Raw genomic sequence first — 12,439 nt, 5'->3', positions numbered from 1 at the left:
TTTACTGAATTAGGTAGTTAGTAATACAATAATAGGAGAGATCATACAGGCCCGTGGCCTTGTGGCTTCACACGGTGAGGGTCCTGGTTCGATTCCCGGCGAGGGTAGAAATATTGGGTGTTTCTTTACACCGGTTGCCCATGTTCACCCATCAGTAATAATGGGTATCTGGGTGTTAGTGTACTGGTGTGGGTCGCATCCTGCGACAAAACTGACCTAATTTGCGGGAAATGCTCAGCATAACAAGAGGCTTTCTATATAGTAGTATGTCATTGATGTCAGCTATGGTCTGTATACCTTGTACATGTACTTGTAGAAATAAAGATATATTATGTTGATGCTGAGAGTATTTTCTGAATATTCTAGAAAGTTCTGGACAGCAGGTATTACCTGTTGACAAAATGAGGGCATTTGTTCCATCTATTTCATTAGAAGATTGTACACAACAGCTACATTCAGTATGTGAATGATCCACTATTGTAATGTAACTTATGTCACGCAACCTGTTCCCAGCGGTTAGAAACTTAAGCTGGTTATTAACTATCTCCTAGTTACTCTTATGCTATCTGCAAACTGTGGGGCCTACCTTCACCTGACCCCATACCTGGTGGTGTGTGGGGATGCCAGTGGTGGTTGGTACTCGATGGAGCTACCTTTCCCTCATTCAAAGAGTGATCCTCGCAGGTACCACCCACCTTACAATGCTCTGAAAAACTTTCCCTCATGCTCTGTTGCTACCTTTGAAACATTGCACAGCTCCTGATGACCCACTGAGAAGTGTAAAAGTACTTGAGCTTAAGATTTCTACCCTCCGTGACTTGTCTTGCATATTCACACACACACACACACACTGTGAAGCCTTACTCAGCTCTGTAATAACTTCAGACAGTATTACCAAAGCTGGCTCCTCCTCAGGAAAATTAATGAATAGAAAACGAAGTCAATAGCAAGTCTATATGAATTATCCTCCTTCTTAACCATGACTACTGGTGAACAATATGAAGATACTGAAGGTTCAAATGCATCCCTAAGGTGAACTGGAACTGGGTATAATTTTCGTTTGATGGGATTGTCCGTCACTAAGTCAATCTTATGGACTACAGTGGAGGTAACACCTGGAATATCAGTAAAGACGTCTGAAAAGTTACTAACACACTGAAGTAGTTCATGTCTCTTATGGTCATCCAAAGATTCATTAATATTAATGTTGGTTGCGCCCGAGTGGTCAGGAGTCACCAAGTCATATAGTTCTTCATCATAGTCTAAGTTAGAGGTGTCAATTACGCACACTTTACATTCTTCAGTTGTCTTATCAAGTTCGTGTGGAAAAACTAAGTCAAAGTTATTAAGGCAGTTAACCGAATTTCTTCGGAAATATTTCTTAAGGATGTTGATATGATAAAGCTTAGGTTTCCCCTTGACTTCTATGAGGTAGTCAACTTTCCCACAAATTTTTAATACTTTATATGGACCTTTCCATGCTACTAATAATTTATTTGACTTTATAGGCAAAAGTACCAGAACTTCATCCCCTACTTTAAAACTTCTCCACTGACTTTTGGAATCAAAATAGGTTTTGTACTGGTCCATTGACAAACTTAAGTTTTTCGAAACTATGTCAGAGGTCTCCTCAAGTTTGGATCTAAGGTCAAGAAGAAACTGGTAAGAAGACTGAACCTCAGCATTTACCTCCTCATTAGTCCATAAGTCATGAAGGATGGGCAGTGGACCTCAGGCCAGTCTACCATAGAGAAGTTCAAAAGGTGAAAACCGCAAAGAGTCACTGGGAACTTCCCTCATGGCAAACAAAGAGTAGTGCTGGGAGCTGTGAGTCTAGTGATTACTGTTTGGACCAGAGCCCCACACGTCACCTTTCGGGGGGGGAGGGGAGGGGGAAGAAGGTGGGGAAGGAATTTTTTTTTATATTTTATTTAAAACCAATACAGTTTAACATAAAAATAAAGAAACAGTATGGAACCTAATTAAATTAACTGACAAACGGATTGTACCTACATGCTCGCAAGATATTACAACAAAAACTTACATCAAGAACATAACTAAAAACAAAATTACATGTCACAGGGTCATGAATTGACATATATACAAAACCTTGCATATATATAAATTGTACATATAAATGACATCTGACAAAGGTTCAATACACTTGAACATAAAATATACAAAGAAGTTATATCAGTTAAATCCCATCCTTCACATTAATCAAAAAACCAAAACCTAACATCATAATCTGACTAGATAATCTACATACTTATCCCTAACAATACAGCTGAACATATCCCAACATACAAATAAACAGAAAAAGAATACAGCTTAGAACACAATAACAAGCTCTATACTGTTACAATACACCCATATACAAATTTCAGACAAATGGACTACGTCACTAAACTGCCTAGATATGTCTGTATACCATACAGACTAAACCTTAATTAACATCAAGAACTTGCATGAACACCAAACCGGTATCAGGGTACAGACCATAATTATAAACTTTAAAAAGAATCAATCATGCATATATAAAGTATTACATAACGTCTGACCCATGACAAAAGCTCAATACAATAGAAAGAGATATATATTTATATATATATACACATACACACCCACACACCCACACCCACATCCACACACACACCCACACGTACACAAAAATTTTCACAAAATCACATTAATCAGATGCACTGTATGCACAATGCAAAACAGTATATAAGTATATCTCATCGTGCAAAAACCCCGCACGTAACATAAATACAAACTAAAACACACTTCATGTCGCAAATAACTTATTTCTCAAGAATCATGTTATACAAGACTGATACACATCATAATTATACATAAAAAATCTACTATATTATACCTACATTCTGAAAAGTGTTATATCTACCATAACGAGACCTTGAGCTCTACATCCACACTTGGATGCCATAAAGTCCCAATAAAAACCAGGAAACCATTCCAAACCCACATTCACAACACTCTCACGACCCCCCCCCCAGGGAGGCGAGCCCGCTGTTGCCCCCTGACTCCCTCCAACATTCGCTGCCTGACCACGGTCGAGTGAGGTTGTGCGCTGCACCCCTCTGCTGTTCAGGCGAGCTACCTTGTATCAACATGGCGCTGAGTGTGAGGAGGCGCGTAAATACCATTGGTATTGAGCTGCTTCGTGGGGCGATTTCACCCTCTTCAGTGCAAGTCTTACTCCCAACAATCATTAGGGAGACCTATGGAATCCAGGACGATGAGGTGTATGGTGTAGCCCTGAATGGGGCTTATAGAATCTTCGTCAAACTGAATTCCACGTCCGTGTATGAGTCTTTGGTGACGAGGTTCCAAGACGTGAGTCTTGACGCTACTCCAGCTGTGAAGGTGCGTTTGATCGACGTATCTCGCCACTTTACGTGGGTTAAGATACGTAATGTCCCATTTGAGGCAGATGAGGCTGACATAAGGAGTGTTTTTGAGATATATGGAACCGTACATCTGGCACAAAAGGGAAAGTGGACGGCAGGTGCTTACATGGGACGTCCGGAGGGTACCTTTTCCCTGAAGATGACTCTGAGACATCCCATACCGTCTTACGTCGTGTTGGAGGACTTCAGGACGCAAGTTATGGTATCGTATGCCGGACAGAGACGTACGTGCAGAATATGTGGGGCGTACGACCATATGGCGGCAGAGTGCGTGAAGCTGAGGAGGGCGCCAGCGCAAACTGGTGAAGCACCAGTTACCAGCGTGATAGCTGTTGAGAGCCCAGTGCGCAAGCAAGGGCCTGGGCGCTTGTGGAGTGAAGAGGTGGAGGATTCCAAAGAGGAGAATGGCATGTGTGAGGTAAGCTGTGATGTAAAAGGATCTGTTACTAAACAACGTAAAAGTACAGAAGTGCAAGTGCAGGAGGAGGTGCAGGCTCTAGAGGAAGAGCTTCAGGAAGTGTTAAGGACATTGACACCGCCTGCAGAGGATGTTGTTCCTGAGCTGGTGAGAGACACGGTGGTGCCTGTAGAGGAATGTAAGGATAAAAAACATAGCAGGGTTGACGGGCCAACTAGTAAGAGAGAGTTGTCGCCGTGTGCTGTGGAACGGGGCGTGGTGGAGGTTGAGGTTCATCGTGAGGGAACCTCAGAAGATAACATGGATGTAGAGGGCATCACGAGGAAGAGAGCGGCGGCGTCAGACTCAGATGATGTCCTGACGCCGGCGCAGAGGTCTGGGAGGAAGGAAGAGCAATGTCGAAGCAGTCACGATAAGAGGCATCGCAAAAACGGGGGAGGGGCTGATGGTGTGAAGCCTTGTGCTGGCTCTGGGGCAGGAGGCCCTGGGATGAATGAAGAGAGGAGGAAGGGTTGGAAACTATAAAGAGGCCTTAGGTGTATGACTGTGAACGTAAATGGACTGTGTAATAGTGTGAAGAAGGAATGGTTTCGAATGTTTCTGTATAAATATAGGGTGGATGTAGTGTTCCTGCAAGAACACAATTTCAAGGAGGGAAGAGTGCTCGAGGTGGAGGGGTTTCAGGTCATGACTCTGCCAACTGCACGTCTGAAAGGTGGTGTGGGTATATTGATCAGGGAGGCAAGCCCGTTTGTGTTGCTAAGAAGTGAGGGGGGAGGAGGGGGAAGAGTATTGCGCGTGGATGGGTGGTGGATGGGACAGCGGGTATCTTTTGTATGTGTGTATGCACCAGCGGAAAATGATGTGAGGGTAAAAAGGGATTTTGTATGTGAAGAACTAGTTTTCTTCTTACGTGGTTTACCTACAGTGGCCGTCGTTGGTGGCGACTGGAACTGCGTTATTAGGAGGGCTGACGTGGAACCAAAAGGGGCGGGGCACGTGTCGGCGGCCTTGCGAGATCTTTTGAGGGATATTCAGTTGCGGGATGCGGTTGGAGGAGGGGCGTGGGAGGTAGAGCACACTTTTGTAAGACGGGGTTACGCTGCTAGGTTGGATAGGCTGTATATATCTCAAGGGGTTGGGTTGACATTTTTCCGTACAATAGACGTAGCTTATTCGGATCATCGGGCGGTAGTAGCAGAGGTGGCATGGGAGTCACTAGCAGGTATATCTAGGGGATATTGGAAATTAAATACAAGTGTGTTAGGTGATGAAGAGGGGATAGAGGGATTTGCAACGCTGTGGGAGGGGTTACGTGCAGAGATAAATGGGGTAGAGGATGTGGTGGTGTGGTGGGATGGTGTGGTTAAAGAACGGATTAAGCAATATTACATAAAGGAAGGGAAACGTATCAATTCTTTAAAATATGGGCTTGCTAACTATTTGGAGGATAGATTACGGGGTTGTTATGCAAGGGGGGCAGTGGCGGGCACTTATCCAATGGATGAAATTATGGCAATTAAAGGGAGGCTGCGTGAGGTACAGGATGAGAGGTTCCAAGCGGTGCGGGTACAGGCGGGGGTGGAAGAGGTGTTATGGGGCGATAGCCCTTCATCGTGCGTATTGCGTAGGCAGAAACAAAGACAGCAGGCAATGACTATTCCATGGTTGGAGGTTCATGAATCGATAGGAGGGTACAGGGAGGGGCAGGTCATACAAGCTACGGAAGGAATGGGGGCGTTTGCTGACAAGTGGTATGAGAAGTACTGGCAACGAGAAGGGGTAGAGGATGGGGTTTTAGAACAGGTGTGTGGGAGTGTGGTATGTCAGTTGCGTAACAGTGATAGGGAAGCACTGGGTGGGGAAATAACTGAGGGGGAAATATGGAGGGCTTTAAGTGGAATGCGAAAGGGCAAAGCACCGGGAATTGATGGACTCCCGGCAGAGTTTTATCAGCAGCATTGGGAATTATTGAGGCATTTTCTGGTTAGGTTATTAAATTGCATGAAGGAGAGAGGTGAGCTGGGTGAGAAGCAGGCAACGGCTGTCGTTGTATTGGTACCGAAGGGTAAGGGGCAGCATATGCTTCGGGATTACCGGGCGATCTCGTTGTTATGCGCAGATTATAAATTGTTTGCGAAGATTTTGGGAAATCGGGTCAAGTGTGTGGTAGGGCGGGTAATATCAAAAACTCAGTTTGGTTTGCCAGGGAGGTCTATGGTGGAGGGGCATGGGTTACTTAGGGATTTCGTGGAGGCAAAAGGGGGGGGGGAGGGAGGGAGGTTTGGTGGCGCTCGATTGGCAAGGGGCATACGATAGAGTGGATCGGAAAGCATTGAAAGCCATCCTCAGGGGTCAGGGGTTTGGGGAAGAAATAGTGGGCTGGGTTGAGGCGTTGTATGGAGGTGCAATGGCGAGGGTACAGATTAATGGTCGATTGGGTGGGAAGATTGTAATGGGTAGGGGACTTAGGCAGGGGTGTCCTATGTCACAATTATTGTTTGCGTGCGTACAGGACCCCTTTTATAGATTGATGGAGCAGCGTATGTGTCACGTAGTGGGACCAGGGTGTGAGGTTGCGAGGGTTTGGCCAGTTTTAATTGGGTATGTGGATGATACAACTGTTCTGATCAGGGAGGGGATGTCAATGGACACATTAGACGGGGTAGTACAAATGTTCGCAGGGGCAACTGGTATGAGGGTAAATTCAGATAAATCCATGGTCATGGGCGGGTAGGGTTGATTGGGGTAGTGCAGTTGTGAGGAGGCAGGTGAATTCGTTAAAAATCTGCGGTCTTATTTATGCAGACGATCTACCTGTGGCACGCATGGAAAACTCGCTTAGGATGGTAGAAAGGATTCAGGGACGCTTGGGTGCATTGCGACCTTATCATTTGACCCTTGTGCAGCGTGCCATTGTTGTTAATATCTTACTGTATAGCAAAGTATGGCACGTGGCAGCCGTGTTCCCATTAACTGGGCCAGCAATAACGAACATACTTAGGAAGGTTTTTAAATTCTTGTGGGGTTCGAGCTGTGATTGGATTAAGAGGGATGTGGTAATGTTACCTGTAAGTAAGGGGGGGGCTGGGATTGCTGGACTTAAAGCGGAGGGTCAAATGTGTCTTCATTAAAAGGGAGGTGATGAGGGAAAGTGTGGGTGGGGGGGGTTTGGCCAGGATCCATAACAGATTGCAACGGATGTATACAGGAGTTGAGTTGCATGAGTGTGAAACTGTGTTGAGGGCTCTGGCGTGGGATCGAGAGCCAGCAAAGGTTAAAATAGGTAGGTTGTGTCGATTGTTAGCCGGGAGGGTTGTAGCGCCTGTAGAGGGAATTTTCCCCATGTATGCATGGGGAAGTATATGGAATAGGTTGAGTAGGATGAGGTTGCAACCTCGTGTTCGGGATGTAATGTATCGTTTTCTGCACGGCATTTTACCGCCGGGTGTGGTTCTACGGGATAGACGAGTCGTTGACGGGGGGGAGTGTGGGATATGTGGTGGGGAGGAGTCGGCTTTTCATGTAGTATATTTTTGTGATGGACTGAGGAGTGTCAAGGGGTGGTTAAATAGGGTGATAAATAGGATAGGAGGTAAAGGAATTTCTGTATTGAGAGCATTAAGTCTCGACGTGGGGGGTTGGGAGGAACGTGTAATCAGAGCTGTGGGATACATTATGGCAGATTATATCTATATAGTGTGGGGATTGCGGGGCAAACAGGTTACTGAGGTGAAGAGGAGGGTGTTAGCGTTAACGTTCTATAAAACGGTATGTAGAAATAAGGAAATTTATGGGAGGAGGTGGGTGAAGGATTTTTCAGAGGGATATAGGCAACTTACGTTACAGGTTTTATTAGACTTGTAATATACGAGGGAGGGGAGGGTATGATTGGAAAGTGTTGCTGGGGTAGGGAAGTCATGGGTGAAAACAGGGTTGCCTCCCTGGTAATGGATAACAAATGTTTGCGAGAGTGTTGGATGAGTGATGCATGAGTGAATAATATGTGGACCACGGGTGCTGCACCTGTGGAGCTGGCCAGTTTTTGTGTGACTGGACTTTACACTTATTATACATATTGTGTGTGGTAATATTGATTTACGGTAATGACATTGTAATTTGGAGATTTGCTATAATAATTGCATGTATTGCTCCAACTTGTTTTCTAGGTGCCTTGCACTGCATAGTGTTGATGCTGTGATCATGCACGGTGTCCAGAGATATGATGTGATATGTTTGTATTAATGTCTGTGCATTATTGTTCGTCACTGGTGTTCTGCAATTTTCAGTTTTGTTTTGAGAGTAAAGAGGTTAATGCACGTCAGATAGTGTAAATAAAGTTGGGCAACAGTGGTGTTATAGGTTTTTGTGGTTAGGTGCGTGCTAGGCACAGTATTTGTGTTACTTATGTCATGGTTATATTTTATGTTGTATTGTACTGTTGTCAATAGCACTATGTAATGTCCATATAAGCTGTATAGAGCTTGAATGTCATAGTTGAAGCTGTGTTATTGTTTTAACACTGGAATTGCATGTTTAAATGTGTAGAGGCTTACATGTGTTGGATTTTGAGACTAAGTTTATTCTTATGGTTTTGTAGTAATTTTGTATGTCTTTGTGACTTTTCTATAACACCATTGTTGTATAATACATATTGTTATGTAACTGAACCATTAGGACAATTACATAAATTAATGTTTTGATCATTGCTGTGTGACTTTAGATTAGGTAACATTCATTGTTTATAGTGTGTTAGGTTGTAAATAGTGGGGTGGTTGGACAACCACGGGGGGGGGGTAATATGTCTGTATAATATGTTCAGTGCAATGAATTGCATGGTCTGTAGTCGATTATTAAGTACCATTTCGAGGGATGTGTATAAAAGTGTTGTTCATATCATGTAATTCTGTTGAGTAGCTCCAATAGGTTTGGGTTAAGTGATAGGATGAGGGAGCAGGGAGGGGGGGTGTACCCACACGGAGTTGTAAGTGTGGTGTGTAATATTAGCTGTAGGGAGGATTGTGTTAATTTATAGACTTAATGAGTTTTACATATTATATTTTGTAATATGTTTTAAATAAAATATAAAAAAAAAAAAAAAAAAAAAGACTCCCTCCAACCTATGAAAACCCCTTCACTCACTCATATCCAATCACAGATTTACGAGAATCCCTAACGTTAGCATTCTATACCCCTCTGAGAAAGCCTGATCCCACCTCCTCCCATACAAATCTCTGTTACGACACCTCGTACGGTAGAACGTTACCGCAAGAACCTTTCTTCTCTCCTCACTATCCCCTCTCCCCCTCATCACCCACGACATATATATATAATCTACCATGATATAATCTAAAGCTCTTATGACACCCTCGTCTAACCCACCCATATCTAGACTTAGAGCACGCAAAACCGACACCCCACGGCCCCCCACCCTCAGTACCAACCTACTTAACCAGCACCTAACCTCCTCTAGCCCTTCACAAAAGTAAACTACATGGAACGCTGTCTCATCCCCTCCACAGATACCACACCCCCCACCCTCTACAACCTGTCTGTTTCGTAATATCTCACCAGACGGAAGGATCCCATGCAGAAAACGAAACATCACCTCACGCGCCCGAGGTTTTAACTTCAATTTACTAAATCTAAACCAAATACTCTTCCACGCATACATGGGGAACAAACCCTCAACTGGGACAACGCACCTACCTACAAGTAACCTACACAAAACCCTTATACGAACCTTTCTCAGTTCCCTAACCAACATCACAGCCCTCAAAACTATTTCACATTCCCTCAACTCCATTCCTCGATACCACATACCCAGCCTGTCGTGTATCCTTCCCAAACGCCCCGCGTTCACACCCTCACGCAACACTTCCCATTTAATAAACACACATTTAGCCCTCCGTCTCAAATCCAACAACCCCAACCCACCGTGACTTACAGGTAACATTACAACCTCCCTCCGTAACCAATCACAACGTGAACCCCATAAAAATTTGTACACCCGTCTTAGTACCCCCGCAATCGCTGTCCCTGTAATTGGGAACACAGCTGCAACATACCAAACCTTACTATACAATAAAATGTTCACGACTATCACTCGCTGTATCAGAGTTAGGTGCTGGGGTCTCAGAACACCTAGCCGCCCCACGATCCTTTCCAATAACCTATCCGAATTTTCCTCCCGCGCCGCAACCATGTCATCCCTATAAATAATACCACAAATCTTTAAAGACACCGCCCATTCTTTAACAACATTACATCTCCCCCCCACACCCCCCATTGGGGAAGGGATACTGGGAGCTAGACTGACCCTACCGTAAGTAGCCGGCAATGAAACTATCACTTTCGGGGAGGGGGAGAAAAAGGCGGGAATAGTGGGAGCTTGACTTACCCTACCTTAACAAGTAGCCGACAATGAAACTATTGTTAATATATATTCCCTCGCTACTCATATCTATTGAACTTTTCCCTCACACACACACACACACACACACACACACACACACACACACACACACACACCACACATATACACACACACTCACACACACACACCACACACACACACCACACACACACACACACCACACACACACACACACCACACACACACACACACCACACACACACACGCGCACACGCGCACGCACACGCGCACGCACACGCGCACACACACACGCACACACACACACACACACCATATATATATATATATATATGTCGTGCCAAATAGGCAAAATTGGTCAATTAACAAGAACTAATATAAAATTAAGTCCTTCCTAAAATTTTCTCTTATACGTTTAAAGATATATATTTTTTCATTTATGTTAATGTAAAACTTCATAATTTTGTACCAAAAGAACCTTAGAAAACTTAACCTTATTATAAACGCAATTTAATTTAGCCTAATCCAGGTAAACATATTTTAGATCAGTTTACAATAATTTAATAATAAACACTCACTCACACCATATCTTCACCATACCACACTTAATTATCACTGATATTACTTATATTCACTTCAGTGTACGAGTTGGCTTACTTGTACTAATGTGTTGTAGGTAGTACTTCGTGACTGAACAGTTTTTATCCTCACCAACCCTCGTATTTAAAAGTAATATTTAGAAAGTTTGTGGAGCACACTGTGACACGTCTTCACCCTCCCTCTCTCTCTCTCCTTTTTTTACTTCGTCTTTTGTTTTTCTTTCTGGTATTATCACTCTCGTCTTATTTCCTTTTTCTTCTATTGTTTTTCTTTGGGTGATCCTCACATACGTCTCTGTAATCGTCAAAAATTTATAAAAAATTAATAATGCCCACTTATCTCAGAAATTTTTTTGCACATATCATCTGAATGCACTTAATCATTTTTCTTGGGAGCTGCGAACTGCAATCCTACACAAGAGTTTTAAAAATATAAGCCAAACACAAGACATCAATGTAAGCATTAGATAAATACACTTTCCGTTGTTTTTGTAATATTTGTTCATTCGAAGATTTCCGTGTGTTTGGTATTTCACACACAAACCATGCTTCTTTTGCGATACCAAAATCTATAAGAGTGGTCTCTAGACCATCAGAGGTTTCCTGGATGCAGACGTTACGACAATGAATGTCCGAGTGAACGACCTTTCTTATGTGGATTCCTAGAACAGTTGTGGCCAGACTGGTTATAATTTCAATCGCTGTTGAAATATGTAATACTTATTAATTAAACCAGTATTTCTCTAGTCTGATACCTGCATAAGCAGTAACTAAATCGCCACACTCCACATTAACTCCCAACAACTACTAAACACCGGTAATTCCTTGTACATTTTGTAGTTACGTCACTTCATTACAAAATTCTCCATAGAACAATGCAGATTTTATTCTCTTCACTACTAATTATTACTCGCCGTCAACCACCAGCCAACATTTTCCAACCCTTCCTTCTCCTATAACGTATGTAGACTCACTCTTCAACCATTCATGAATTTTTTCGCGAGGAAATATTTTTATATTATGTAATTAACAAAATTCCTCTAGTTATTTGATCAGTATATGGGGAGTTTGACTAGCATTGTCCTGATATTTTATTTGATTTTCTTCTTACGTGTTATCCTTTATCTCAACTACTTTTAACCTTTTGTCCCTATCCTACTCATCGTTATCACCTTCATAATTATTCTCTCCATCATCTTCTCTTCGCTTTTTACTCACTTTTGTACTAGTGTTCGCCTCAGTCTCCTCTTCTTCTTCTTGTCTCTTTCTTTTATTCAATGTTTTCATGTGATAATTACTCTCTTCATCATCTTCTCTTCGCTTTATACTCACTTTTGTACTAGTGCTGACCTCAGTCTCCTCTTCTTCTTCTTCTCTCTTTCTTTTATTCAATGTTTTCAGGTGATAATTACTTTCATCATCTTCTCTTCGCTTTTTACTCACTTTTGTACTAGTGCTGGCCTCAGTCTCCTCTTCTTCTCTCTTACTTTTATTCATTGTTTTCAGGTGATAATTACTCTCTCCATCATCTTCTCTTCGCTTTTTACTCACTTTTGTACTAGTGTTCGCCTCAGTCTCCTCTTCTTCTTGTCTCTTT

At 43.0% G+C, this 12,439-nt stretch overlaps 1 protein-coding gene across 1 annotated transcript in view; it reads left to right on the top strand.

Moving 5' to 3' along the window:
• LOC128688796 (protein white-like) overlaps positions 1-11,914 on the top strand; it is a 91,090-nt gene extending 79,176 nt beyond the window's left edge. Inside the window, exon 12 of the mRNA XM_070085660.1 lies at positions 11,887-11,914. Coding sequence (XP_069941761.1) covers positions 11,887-11,914 — 28 coding nt within the window. The remainder of the gene's footprint in view (positions 1-11,886) is intronic.
• Positions 11,915-12,439: the final 525 nt, after the last annotated feature.

Source organism: Cherax quadricarinatus, chromosome 16, assembly GCF_038502225.1.
Source record: "Cherax quadricarinatus isolate ZL_2023a chromosome 16, ASM3850222v1, whole genome shotgun sequence".
Classification (NCBI taxonomy): domain Eukaryota; kingdom Metazoa; phylum Arthropoda; class Malacostraca; order Decapoda; family Parastacidae; genus Cherax; species Cherax quadricarinatus.
Note: the sequence above shows the minus strand (reverse complement) of the source record. Positions and strands in the feature narration are given on the sequence as shown.